Source organism: Dermacentor variabilis, chromosome 3 (assembly GCF_050947875.1).
Source record: "Dermacentor variabilis isolate Ectoservices chromosome 3, ASM5094787v1, whole genome shotgun sequence".
Taxonomy (NCBI): domain Eukaryota; kingdom Metazoa; phylum Arthropoda; class Arachnida; order Ixodida; family Ixodidae; genus Dermacentor; species Dermacentor variabilis.
Window position 1 is genome coordinate 221,261,826 of NC_134570.1, and position 14,584 is coordinate 221,276,409.

General features: G+C 44.5%; 1 protein-coding gene across 4 annotated transcripts in view; it reads left to right on the forward strand.

The window, feature by feature from the left end:
- The window catches only part of LOC142576653 (uncharacterized), a 165,698-nt gene that overhangs the window by 118,894 nt on the left and 32,220 nt on the right, over positions 1–14,584 (forward strand). For 2 of the 4 annotated variants that reach the window (XM_075686874.1, XM_075686877.1), the window contains 2 exons: positions 4,453–4,635; positions 12,524–12,579. In XM_075686874.1, coding sequence (XP_075542989.1) covers positions 4,453–4,635; positions 12,524–12,579 — 239 coding nt within the window. The remainder of the gene's footprint in view (positions 1–4,452; positions 4,636–12,523; positions 12,580–14,584) is intronic. The other 2 variants (XM_075686875.1, XM_075686876.1) reach the window with 2 other exon arrangements.

Consider the following 14,584-nt stretch of genomic DNA (forward strand, 5'->3'; position numbering starts at 1 on the left):
TTGACCATTTAACAAATGTTATTGCTCACCGCAGGACATGCCTGGATGTATCAGAAGTTTCTTGAGTGTCTTCGATGGTTCTGTTTGCTGTCTCTTGTCACTGAACTTTGTGTAATCTTATTGCGTGTATGCGTGACACGAATTGTCTAGAACTTTCTGGAAGACACGCGGACACAAGCAATTACTCTGGAACCTTCGATGACTCATGTATAAAAGTCGACACGCTTGACCCAAAAGTAGCATGGCTGAAGTTGCTAAATTCTTCGTTGAAAACATCCTATTGCGACATGGTGCCCCAGAGGTCCTCATCACCGACTGAGGAAAGGCCTTCACTGCAGGGCCCACCTAAACCATTTTGCAATACAGCCAGCCAAGTCACAGGAGGACAGCTGCCTACCACTCACAGATGTCTTACGGAGCGGCTGAACAAGACCTTTGCTGACATGCTTGCTATGTACACTGACGTTGAACACAAGACGTGGGATCACATCCTGTGCTATGTAACCTTCGCTTACAACACGGTGGTGCAAGAAATAACTCAGATCATGCCGCTCAAGCTGGTTTACAGCAGGAACCCGATGACAACTCTTGACACCATGCTGCCGCACCTCTCCGACGAGGAGAATCTTGACGTCACCGCCTATCTCTAGCGCGCCAAAGAAACCCGACAGCTCGACCACCTGCGGATCAAGCACCTGGAGAGGACTGACAGCCAACACTACAATCTTCGACGACACTACGTCGAGTACTAGCCTGGTGACTGTGCTTGGGTCTAGAATCTGATACGCCAATGAGGACTTCGTGAGAAACCGTTACGCCACTATTTTGGACCCTACAGGATCATCCGACGCATTGCCGCACTGGACTGTGAGATCATGCCAGGCGGCATTTCGCATTCACAATGGCGCCACGCACGACCTGAAGTCATCCACATGGCATGTCTTAAGCCTTTGTACACCTGCTGATGAACATACGGACTTAATTTTTTTTTACTTTGTTTCTTTTTTCTTTGTTATGCTTGGTTGTGTTTTTGCTCTCGTGCTTGAAGCATCGGAACAATGCTTTCTAAAAGGGGGGTGTTGACACATGTAGTTGTTTATCTTTATCGGGTGACTGCATTTCACCGCCTAACACATGTTATCGCTCTATTATCGCTATACATCTATCGGTAGTTTCTCGAATGTTATTTATGGCTCTATCCACTGTCTTTTTTTACCGAATTTTGTGTAATCTGATTGCATGTCTGGAAGACATACGGGCGCCAGCGACCACTCTGGAATCTTCTATGACTCGTGTATGAAAGCCGACGCGCTTGACCTGCTAATTAGATTTCGGTTGGTCGCCAACCGTGTTCGCTGCTATTGCTGTGCTTTGAGTGTAACTTGCTTTTGTGGGCACAAGTTCACCCAATAAAAGTTAGTTTTGTCATTCACAGATTTGCCGCTGTATTATTCGCCGTCACTTCTATGTGACAGTACACTGTTTACAAATTGTAGCAGTGTTGTTTTGCACTTGACTCTGCATCAGAACCACCAGACCTGTTGTCCAGGTTGCTGGCCGCGTCATCCACATCGTGGTTCCACAGCAGCTCATCCTCACAGCTGCTTATGGCCGTCTGCCGTTATCGCAAGCAACACATTAAAGCACTGCTTTTTGGCACCCGTTGTTTTGACGAGCACACTGTATGTACCTCTTTCCTCGACTGCCCTGCTCATCAGCATGTCAGAGTTTATTGGTGCTAGCTCAGCGCTTCCGTTTTGGGAGCAGAAAAACTCCCGCAGCAAAAGTGTAATTCGACTTAGGGCCCATCACACAAAGCCCAAAGACAGACAGAAAAGCAAGCAAGATGCGCGAATCTTGCACTAAGCAAGTGCCAGCTGCCTCCCTTCTTCACTTGGGCTCTCCCGTGCAGTACGCCTGGCCGTGCATCGTGCATGTGCTGTCCTGTTAGGTCAAAGTAAAGTTGGCGTTGCTGATAGGAGTGGCATATTTTTTGCTCTCTCTAATCTGCGAGGTGCCTTTGCTCTGGCTACAAGCATGTGGTAAGAACAGGCTTGTCTTTCCATCGGGCACCGAGCAGCTGTGGTGACGCAGGGCCCCTTCTGGCCGCCAGCGTTCTCTCGTCATGGCTTTGCTGTCAACTTCTCATCAAACCCACCGCCCCTGTCATGGTTGTGCAGCCTACATAAGTTTGCTTTAAAATTACGCTTATGTGATTTCAGGATTTTTCGTGTTGCATTATTAATTATTTCTAACACAGTGACGGGCATTGAAATTAAGCGTGCTCGCTCTAAAAACATGTGAGAGTAAGATTGCAGTATTTCCAAAGAACTACAGCACGATTGTTAGATCGTGGGACTGCACAGAAGCAAAGTTGGGGATGTGATTATTATGCGGGGGAAAACAAAAACCAAATTTTTCAAGAGCAAAGTTGGTGATGCACTTATTAGGTGAGTGCGCTCCTTATGTGAGTATATACGGTAATTTTCTGTGCAATATTCTTCGTTTAATTGTACCCACTCTTGCTTGGACCACCCATAAGTGGCGCGCAGAATTTTCTAAATAAGTGAATAGATACCTTTGACACAATTCCTTTTTGCGTGCCCGATGCATCTGCCAGTATGCCACTGTCCAAAGCTTCTCCACATGCCGAGGAATGCCACCAGCCTGCCTGCTCTTTTTCCACAGAGGACCAGTGGCAGCAGCAATCTCGTCTACCTGACAACTGTTCTCCATGCACTTTTGCCCCTGGCTCTTTGGTTTGGCTCAGGGTACCTGCTACCACACCTGGTCTCTCCACTAAACTTGTCGCTAAATACTATTACGAGGAAGAATATTTACAGGGGATATATATACAGGGGAGAATGCGTTGCTCGAGAATGCAGGGCAGAGTGATACCACTGATCGATGCCAGTGTCGCATCATCTTCCTCTTCTCCCCACATCTTTTTATAGCGGCACTAACTACTGTGTAACATTAACTCTTGGTGGAAGAAGCACTGTTTTTACGCATTTTAGTGTGTTGAATCAGTGTTCGAATTATAAGGCTTCACCATTGTACAAAGTAAGTCACTGGTGGGTCAGAGGAAGACTTCGTAGTCAGTGGTGACACTTCATAGGTTAGTTCGGTCACTTGGTGCAGGACCCAAGTAAGGCCGGGTCCTGTGGCGCATAGCGGTTTTTGCAGCAGCACAAACTGCTATGTAACGACACTATAGCCCCTACCCTGTTCTGGAGCAAATGTCATCATTATTCTGGGGTAAATGGCTTTGCGGAGCCACTCATGCTGTGGATAGACCTCCACCATTGTGAATTTTTGAACGTTTGATGCATCAAGCTGTGCTATGATCCACTTGTGCCTTCGCCTTAAGCTGCCAGCATGGTGTGTTTATGTGTGGAGGGTGATTTTAGGGAAGAGTTGCCTGTGTCTAAACAGTATCACCATCAGCCTAAGCTCATGGTAGCTGCACTTGGCCGCACATCTGTGACTACTACCCATTCGCCCACATTCCATTGCAATGAACCTCATTTCAACACAATCAAGCCTGTTGGACCGTGCAATCAGCAATGGAACGAAAAAGATTGCTAACGAGACAAGAAGGTGGTAGTAGTATAGATCAGTGAGTGTAACTAGCTGTGATTAAGAGGAATAGGTTGAGTTGGGCAGGTCATGTAATGTAATCCATAGAGCAAATAACCAATGGCCTACTGGAGCAACAGAATTGGTGCTGGAGGAAGGAAAATGCAGCCGAGGGCAGCAGAGAACAGGGTGGTTTGATGAGGTTAGGAAATTTATGGATATAAGATGGTGTCAGCTGACACAAGCTAGCGATAACTGGAGATCGCGGGGAGAAGCCTTTGTCCTGCAGTGGACATCAAATGGGTTGCTGCTGCTTTATGAAAGAGCGAGAAAATGGAAGAGATGGCCAGAGAGCACAAAGTGAACGCTTGCTGTGAACTGAGGGGTTTCATTAAAGGGGTCCTGTTCTCACAAGTGTAATGAATTTATCTTAGCCGATGTTGTTCATCGTTGCATACTTGTAGACTTATAGAGGTTGGCTGGCCGCATCTGGAAAGAGAACAGGATCACTTTAATAAAACTTTTCAGTTGGCAGTTTTCACAGCAGCCGCTCCGGGCCGCTTTCCAACATGGTTCTAGGGGGAGGGACTTGTGCGCCGAAAGGTGTCTGCGGTCACTTGCAACTGTCCCATAGCAATATGAAGTGCTCATTTTGCGTTATCTTGCATAGTTGGCCATTTTGCTGAAGTTTGTATTATCTTGCTCTTTCATAGTCACGAACCTACACCATCTCCTCCAGTTGACACTAAGTTGTGGAAGTGAAATGTTGCCGAGTGCTGCCTCGTGTTTTAAACAGACTCCTGTGCGTAAAGTGGCAATGTGTCCTGTTTTTGTCCTCTCTTCTCCTGTCAATGCGCTCTTGTGTTTCCAAAGCAGAGGCGGCAGCAATGGAGCATGCATGCCCGCTGTGTGGCAAGCTGTTTGGGCGTGCCCTCAAGCGGGACCACCATGTGGTGCGCAAGCACACCAAGGCATACCCACTGCACTGCACCATGTGCCGCCGTGGGTTCATGTTCCGCAAGAACCTTGACCGCCACTTTCAGGATGCACACAGCAGTGAGTAGCAGGGATGGGAGGCCGTCTACCTTGGCGGCAGTGTCGGAGCCATAAGAGATGCACACAACTAGTGTTTCATGCTTTCTTTATCCACGTGCTTACCACCACGAGAAACATTTGTCACAATTGGTAAATATGTACAGTGAATATGACAGCTCGAATAGCATTTTGACTCATTGTCAGAGTGACAAACGCATTCTTGGGGTCTTAAATTGTGATAACTTATCAATGATACATTTTCTGTGCCCTGACTTTTTCACACATATGTCAGTGCATGTTCGTTTTTTTTTCTTTCCATACCTTTCTGTGCTTTGCTTTTTGCACATGACATATGTTTACTCTTTTGTTTACAGTGTGTTTCACTGGATGCACATGTTAACTTTCCATTTTTATTGGCTACTTTTTGTACCTCGCATGGTGTACCTGTTGTACCTTTTGCCTTTTCTTCTGAGCTTGACGCATCCCCTGCATAGTAAAGCGCTGTCCAATCCTGTACGAGCCTTGCAAGACTCACTCCCAGGGAGGCTCCTTCCATGTCAGCACTGTGGGAAAAACTTTGATAAGCTCATCAACCAGCAGTAATATTCAGTGCCACAAGCACAGGTTGAAACATACGTGCATGATTAAATTTTGTGCCAATAAGAAGATTTGTGTTAGTGGTGGTGTGAGCACAGTATTCAGAGCTAACTAATGTTGGCTCAGCTTGCAAAGAGTACCTGCCGACACCACACACTAATGTGTCCAATGAGCAGCTAGAAATGGCCTTGGGTGCAAAATGAGACATGGACAAAAATGGGTGCACACTGGCAACTGATTCCCGATGTTTCGCTTCATATACCCTCAGGCATGCATACAAGAACATAGACAAAAGACTTTGCATGAGAATGATGCCAAGCTTAATCACAACCTATAAGCAAGAAAACTAAACTCATTCTCGTAAAGAGACAGTGACGGAACGCTGATACACTGGTCTCCAAATTTTCTCATATAGGGTACATAGCCTCTGCGAGTTCCCATGCCACCGTATCTCTACTTTTTCGTAGTATGCCTGTGTTTATGAGCAATGGTTCACACGTGCACACCTTGCAATGGTACAGCTAATGCGAGCCTGTCCAATTTCTCATTTATAATGTGTGCTCTCACAAGTGATCATTTATACAACGGCCAGTTTGGCAGATGTGTGCCTTTCTGCAGCTTAAAGAAATTTTATAAACAAGCCCGGCTGAACACTTGAAAAAACACTTTGCGTGCTCCTTGACACACTCGGTACTTTTTGAAGATGACAGCTGAGCACAACTACAAGAAAGTTTCCAAAGAGCCAAAAACAGTACTGGAGCATAATACCTAGAAGCTACATTCTTTAACGAATGAGCCACTTTGTTTACCCATAGAATGACAACATGATGCATTTTCCTTTTCTTTTCATTTTCTTCCGAAGCATTGTTTGGCTCATGTCAAAATTTCCTCCACGAAGCTTCACCCACCAAAGTTAACAAAGAAGTTGGGAAGCCTGCTGATACAAGCCTAGAAATCTGCAAATTGAAGCTTTCTTGAATTACATGAGCACAAGACCTAGTTAGTCGTGCTTTTTGTGAAGCCGAGTTTTTAATTAAGCCAATTTGCCATGGAAGCATCCTGGTGGCACACAGTTCCTTTAGGGTGAGCGTCTAAAAACATTGCCAAGCTTCCTACTTGTTTGAATTCATAGCCTGTGAACCATATTTCTAGCCAGATTGCTATCAGATACAGAGGTTTCCACCTGATGGCTGTTGTCCAGATGCACGTAGAAGCAGTACAGTATGGTTACTTTTGGTGGATATCAAGGAGTTGCCATCAGCACCAGCAGTGGCCCCATGATAGTGACCCTTCCCCCCCCCTCTTGGTATGCTTCACTGGACGGCATATATGCTTAGCCGCATTGTTCAGCTGTGCTGCAGAGAAATTAAGTATTGAAAACTGATCAACAGCATCATCATTATCATAATTTATTATTCCCTTAAAGGCCTCTGCTTTGGGTATTACAAAGGGGAGGGGTGGTAGTACAATTACAGAATACACAAAAATTGGTCAGTAATACAAAGGGAGGAAAACGTGAGAAGTCATTGAATGAATAAAAAACAGGACATACATGGTCAAACGGGGATCACTAAGACATTCTAGAAAAAGAACATTACACAGCATACACATGGCAGAGCGAAATACAATTCAAGAATGCTTGTGACAGAGAAGCAAAATTGAAAAGCAACGCAAGATTGAAACGAACAAAAACAAAGGTGAACTGTAGTGAATACAAGGATTACAAAGATTGTGTGGATAATAAATCACGAAATTTTACATGATCACGTCCGAAGACGATCAATTCGGGAAGTTTATTCCACTCCGCTATAGCAGTAGTCAAGAGCGAGTTGTTAAAGGCGTTAGTAGAACCGTCAAGATGCTGGACGCTCAAAGAATTGAAAAGACGATGAGAAGTTTGGATCGGCGGGGAAGGAGCATTCCATTTAAATGCAGAAATGTGTAGTAAATTGTGTGAAATAAACAGGGTAGGGCAATTTGGCATCGATATGCTGAAGAAGATAGACTGAGGGAGTTGTTTATTTCACTGATGCTGTGCTTATAGTCATAATTAGAACATATAAATCGTGCTGCGCAGTTTTGGACTGCCTCAGTGGTGTTCATGAAATAAATTTGATGCTACACACGCAGCATATTCAAGCTTTGTGTGTACATACGTTTTGTAGGCCAGTTGTCTAACAGAGGGTGGTGACAAAAATGGATTTCTTCTGATGAATCCCGGTGACCTCGGCTCGTCTGCTGCAACCTTTACTGTGTGTTCTGCCCAGGTTAATTTTGTAGTAATTAAGACGCCAAGGTACCGATATTTTTGTACTTGCAAAACTGGTGTTGAGTGCAACGAGTATGTATAAGTGGAGTTGAGGCGTTTTCAAGACACATGCATAAGTTCACATTTGGAAACATTAAGCTTCATCATCCACTTTGAGCACCAGTTTTCAATTAGGTTTAGGTCATTCTGCAGATGTACGTGATCTTGGTGGTTATTGATGCAACAGTAAAATACGCAGTCATCTGCGAATAGACAGAGTGTAGATGAAATTTTGTTAGGTATGTTGTTGATGAATATTAAGAAAAGAAGGGGGCCAAGAACCAAGCCTTGGGGGACACCAGATGTTACTCTTGTTGTTGAAGAATGCTTACCTCCTATAACAGTAAACTGCACTCGGTCTGTTAAGAAGCAGTTTATCCACTATAAGATTAATGGGTCAAGACTGAGTGCACTGAGTTTATTGATAAGTCTTTTGTAAGTGACGCGATCAAATGCTTGCTTTCAAGAAATCGATGTAAATGGCATCAGTGAGAAACAAAGAATCTAAGTTAACATGAAGGTCAGTAGTAAATTCAAAAAGCTGCGTTTCACAGGATAACTCAGGGTGAAAACCATGTTGTTTTGGATAAAAAAGTGAGTTATCATTGAGGTGTTGTGCTATGTGTGCATATGTAATGTGCTCCAGACGTTTGCAGGCTATATTAGTGAGTGAAATGGGGCAATGGTTAGAAGGATCGCATTGATTTCTGGTCTTGGAATGCCGGTACAACCTTCACAGTGAGCCAGTCCTTTGGAACAGAACCCTCACAGACTGTGTAAATATTACCTGTAGGATGCAACTAGAGACGGTATTAGTAGCCTTTAGAATTTTGGCAGGAATAGTGTCGGGCCCGGGAGCGCATGACATTTTAAGTTTGTTGACTAGATTAAATATACCAGCGTAAGTGACAGAATCCCGATCTCGGTACTACAGGTGCACCACCATTCGGCTCGCAATTAAAAACTGGCGTAAAGTGCGCATTCATCACATCCGAGCGTTCCTCATGAGGAACATGTGACCCATCAGGATTGGTTAATGACATATTAGAAGAGTGAGTTTTTGGGTTTAGAATATTCCAAAATTGTGGGGGGTAATCGCGTACAAGCTGTAACGTGTCCTTATGAAAAAATTTATTTTTAGAGCATTTTACAAGTTTAGTATATTCATGTAGACATGCGAAATATGCGAAATCGAGGGTGTTGTTTTGGCTGCGCGGTAAAGACAATATTTTCTTTTCGATAATTTTCTGATCATGTTTAAGTACCAGGTCTTCTTTGAGTCACTTCGAATGCAGACCAGGGGTACCTCCTTGACTATTAAAGTTACTATTCTTTGTTTGTAGAGCAACCAATTTTGGTCAGCTGATCTTGTTAGGGCATACTGAGAAAAATACTTACAAAATTTTTCAAGTCCTGAATTACTGGCCAGCATATTAGTGTTTTGGTAGTCGCAAATGTACTTTTTGGACGGTTGGCGCATGGGAACATCAAGTGGTATATTGAATAAGGCAATCCTGTGGTCGCTAATACCATCGACGCAAGACATCGAATGAACTCGCTCTGGCTTGGAAACAAAGACCAGGTCAAGTGTGTTATTACCGCGAATTGGTGTGCTAACCAACTGGGTAAAATAAAACAATTGGATGAGATCAATAAAGTCTTTGGACTACCGTGACACTGTAGTTAAGTTGTCCCAGTCAATACCAGGGAGGTTAAAGTCGCCGCAAAGAATGTGTTCGACATGAGGAAAGTGAGAAAACAGTTCCAGTAACACAGAGTGCAGCTCGTTGAGGAAAGAGGAATAGGATTCAGGTGGCTGGTACATGGCTACTAGTATAAGTGTTCGAGGCAACGGACAGTTTAACGCAAATAATTTCGTGGTTCCAATTCAACGTGAGTAGATAAGAAGGCAAGTTAGATATTATGAAGAGCACAACACCATCACCTCTGCACCCCCTCCTGTCAAGCCTGTAAGTTGTAAAAAGTGATTTATCGTGCGAAAGTTCATCATCAGCTATTTGCGAAGTAAGCCACGATTCGGTTATCATGGCTGTGTCAGTGGTGCTGTCCTTGAGAAAGTCTTCAACAACATCTTTTTTAGGCAGATAGCCCTGGGCATTTGTTAGCATGAGAGACGTGCTTAGCCTCATGCGCATTGCCAGGCACTGGCGACTATGCAAGAACGCTGGCACAGCCGTGGCGGAAGTGCACCGGATGAGCTAGAAAGCTCATTCATTCGTTCAATAACCAGAGCAGTTCCTCTGCAAAGAAATGCATTCCAAGTACATTTAGGAATTTTTGGGACTTTGACTATTTTTAATAGTAAAAGTGTCTTTCAAATTGAATTAATTATCAGCCAATTCAACGTTTTGAATAGTTGCACGCCACTAATAAGTAACTAAATATGTACATGCAGTGCAATGATACAGTACGGCCAACTGTTAAAGGAAACACACAGTTAGTATGCTGCCATGTATTGTTACAGTAAAACCTTCGTAACTCGAACTTTGATATCTGAAGATATTGGTTGTCAGAATTTTTTTCCCACCGCGGTGAGAAAAGTTTTTATGCCGGACCCCATACATCTCAAGATCTCGACTGTGAAAATGCCTCCTCAGACTGGTGCTTACAGGGCAACCAGCCGACCCTTCTTGCCCAGAGCCGAGTGTGCCTCCGCACTTTGCGTGGTGCCGACCGTGTCAGAGATGAAAGTGCAACCAGTGCCCGACTGTGGTGTCCACCCCATGGCAACTCCCACCGAGTAGCAGACACCGATTTTGAAGGCTGTGCTTTTTCTGGTTATTGCATAAGCCATAATATTTCTGGCACAAGCCAGAAGTATTATTCCTGACCTTGAGCAACAGTGTTGGTGCTCTTGAGCAGAGTCCCCTTGCGCTGCTGCACCCAAACCGCAGAAGCACGCGGTCATGTGAGCCCACGAGATGAGGACACTCGCTTCATGCTCGTGCAAGGATGAGGCATGAACAGCACACGGCTTGAGGGCATGGGCTAAAGACAATTATCCGCAACTCAGTTTCAGTTTTCTGAGTGAAATTCTCGAGAATTCATTACACTGCAGAAATTAAAAGCATCAACTTTTTTGTGCATTCTGAGCTAGTTATGAACTCCTCGAATCATGGGCTTCAGTTCTTGCATTAGGATTGATAATCTGACTCAGTGCCAAGCATGCTGCCTTAGCACAGTGCCGGTAACACTGTTGTCCATAGATGCCCATGTGTTCGTGGCCGAGTCACGCGAGAGTGATTGACCAAGAACATTACTGGCACCATTTTGAAAAGGCTCCATGTGGTTTATGTGCGGTAAGCGGGCTCCAGAGTTCTCAAATTGCTTTGTTGCCTGGAGTACAGTCCCTAATTATCTGAAATGAATAAAGCGTTCATTTTCGTGATTTCACTTATCTCCGAATTCCGCATATGTCAAAATTTTTTCCAGTCTGTACAACTTGGAGTTGACGCGGTTTTACTGACATATGACAGAGGGGCCCAGAGACAAATATTTAACGCACGATAAACTTGATGTTTTGTGGTGCAAGGGCCAAGTATGGCCAAAGAGTGCGAAGTTTTTAATGTATAAATGTATGTCCAAATAAGTATACCAGCCACTTCTTTCTGATAAAGGTGATGGAAGCTTGCCATCACATTGGCTTTATAAGTAGCTAGGTGTTTTATTTGACAGCAGACTTAACTGGTACATTTAAAATCAAGAAGCCAGCAAAGTATGTTGACGTGTAAGCACTCCAAATGCTGCATGGTGCCCATAGTCACAACCAAATGAAGCCGAGCAAAGCATAGAGGAAATGACTTGCTGTTTTAATTGAAATGTAGAAATGATAGGGAAAAGAGAACATGAAGGTAAACAAGAGGAGAAGTCCGGAAGCATTGATGCTTCAAAGTGGCGTGTGTGGTCTCCTAAAATTTCACTTGCTATGTGATGCCTGCCGTTAAAAGGATGGTCCCCTTCCACTGACTGCTCAGATGCACAAATATTTGGGAAAGCGGGTGAAGAGACAGCACATCTCAACTGGCAGAGCAGCACAAGCATGGTGTGGAAGATGGCTCCCACCAGTGGCGAGATTATTTTTTTTCCCGCTCACTTGAATTTCTCTTTAGCTTACCATTTCTGCATTACAATTAATAACTTCCCCTATGCTTTCCTTGGCTTCGCGTATGACTAACTTAAGTTAGGCCCCTAGTGCCCGTAGTTGCCGTTTGGACCGCAGCAGAAATCGGACTAAGTGCACAGGCAGCTTGGGTGCCCTGTGTGTGTTCAAAAGGCCCACTCAGGCAGGAGATGATGCATAGCCATTTCCAGCCAAGGCATAATTTAGACGTGCCTTCTGCCATTCATGTGCAAGAATGTTGCCCGTGACTTCGTCCCTAGGATTTTGCATTGTGATGTCATATTGGACGTTTGATTGATCATTTACTAGGCATTCAAAAAAACTTTATAGAGAAGCAGTGGTTTTGTATGATGATATTATGGAATTTCACTTTTACAACTTACATAGTTGATAAGTTCTAAAAATAGTTACACAGTAATGTCTGTATGAGAAGAATTAGCAAAAAATTTGACAATGTCCTTTTCTAACTTTTTCTTCGATAAAAGCCACCTTTTGTCCTTTCCCAATATAGTGTATGTTAATCTCTGTCAGTTATGCGAGCAGAGCAGCTATGCATCTATTATTGCATGCTTGAATTACTTCATGTTCTCTGGTGTTGTCATTCCAACTGCTGTAGACGCGTCTATTAGGTTGACTATACTAGAACCTTAAATATTTCATAAATAAATTTAATAGCCTGGATCCATCAAATTTAATACGAAAGTCACCTATCCAGAGTTCCCAAAGCACAGTGCGTTTTGCACTTTTCGGCCAAGTATTGTGTGCGTTTTGGGTATTCTGTGCTGACATCTTATGAACTTGCAAAGCAACCTAGATGGAGCTACCAGTACTGTAACATGATCCCCCTGTGTTCATCTATCCAGGTCACTTCATGGTGACAACAGCTCCTGCTCCATCAACAAGCATGCACCCTGAGATTGTAAGTCTGTCATGTTTTATACTAACGAGCTTAACAAGCGTCTGTGTAGGCTTCTGCGTATTGTTGCATGCAGTGTTTCATATTAAACTGCGCTGAGTGACACTGATCTCGGTAAATGACACAGACACACCACAAAGGACGGAAGAGCACAAACTACCAACAACAGTTGTTGGTACTAGTTTGTGCTCTCTCGTCCTAGCCCAGTTCGTCGCCTTACCCAATGCAGTGCTTGATATGGATCACACTTTAGAAAAGATGTCTAACATCTGCCCCAAATTTGTCTCTGCAATAAGACGCATCCAAGAGTGCTTGCTGAACAGCACTTGAGCAAGTTACTGTTCAAGCTTCTGTTCACTTGAACTGATAGTAATTTTAAGTTGCTATATTTACAAGATTATAATGCACCCCTGAATCTGACATGCCCCCAATTTTTGCAGGTTTACTGTAAGAAAATAAAACTGCACCTAAATGTAACGTGCACCTGATTTATAAAAGAAAAATATATACATGGCACCTGGGTTCGCAATCAGAAAAAAAAAAAAGCAGAGACATGCCGAATTTACCTTCACATAAGGGAAAAGTTATTTCTTTTAACTGAGATTCCATAATGAAAGCAGCACTACGTCGTCATTGCCATTTGCACTTCATTGTCTATGGATACCAAGCGCACAGGTACAGTATCTGTTAAGCGCGGTCACTACTACCACTTAGAGAGCTACTACTATCACTTTACAGTTGAAGCAAGCAGCCAACAGCATGCCTGGCACTATGCGTAGATGGCAAAGTGCCAGAAATGCTGGCAGCTGTATACACTGACACATCCGGTACCGAGTCATGCAAAATCTCGCAAAAGTGATAGTACCTCCAAAAATGATTGCTCGAGAATGCCACTCCAGGTCACAGTCAAGCACAAAATGAAACCACTGCAACCTTCACGAAAATGTGCTCTGTTGCCATCTTGTCATGGCGATGACACACTGTGTCTTACGGCTCTGACGATAGGCTTTTGCCAACACCACAACCATAATTCTGGCTTCGTCACGCACAGGCAATCCTTCGACCGATTTTCTTGAAAAAAAAAACAGTGCATGTTAGATTCGTGTAAATACAATAAGTATAATGATAAGCCACGACCAGCCAGTGCTGGTACAGTGAAGACAAGAAGGAAAGCAGTGCAGTTAACTGCCATTTGTACAGAAGGGCTGTCATGGGCTTCGTGTGCAACTAATAAATGTTTGATGTGTTGCTATGAGTATTGCTCCTTCATATCAACTGTGGTGAGAATGGAAAATGCCCATGACCAGCTGTCGCTACGTGTGCTCGCCATCAACATTGTGGGTTTCTCCTCCCGTGCTCTTGGGACAAAGGAACGACAACACACTAGTGCAAACAATCACAAGGGCATTTATTGCACCTTTCATAGATCAATGCCTGCTAGCCAAGTTGCTATCCACAAAACATGCCAATGGGCGCGGGACAAATCTAGAAGTCCGACTCACCGCGACCGGATAACGAGCGAATATGTTCGCCCCATGCTGGATCCCAACGCCTGGTCGTTCGCGCGTACGGTCACGCGAACGGTGGCGCGTTCGAAGGCGGCCACGCGAGACGGTCTCGCAGAAGCATGGGTCAGCGCGCGCGCGGGACATCCACGCTATTCGCTGATCCCCTGGGAAAGAGGAAGCGCCTTGTCTCCCGGCACCCAAGTAACCTGTAGGCACCGAAGTAACCTGTACAGGCACCCAAGTAAGCCTGTAGCAGCGCAACACTCGCGCCATCTCTCGCGCTGCGCTTCAACCACATTCACCGCCGCGGGCGTCACGCAGGCCACACGGCGAAGCGGGATTGCAGGAGATGGGGGGAAAACAAGATATCTGGGGACGCGCGAGAGTCACGCATCCCCACAACATCCACGACCAGCCACAACTAGTGTGCCAATACTGGAACTCTTCACTGAAGAAAGCAGCCAGGAATGGGACAAGTATGGGGAGTGCTTGGAGCAGTA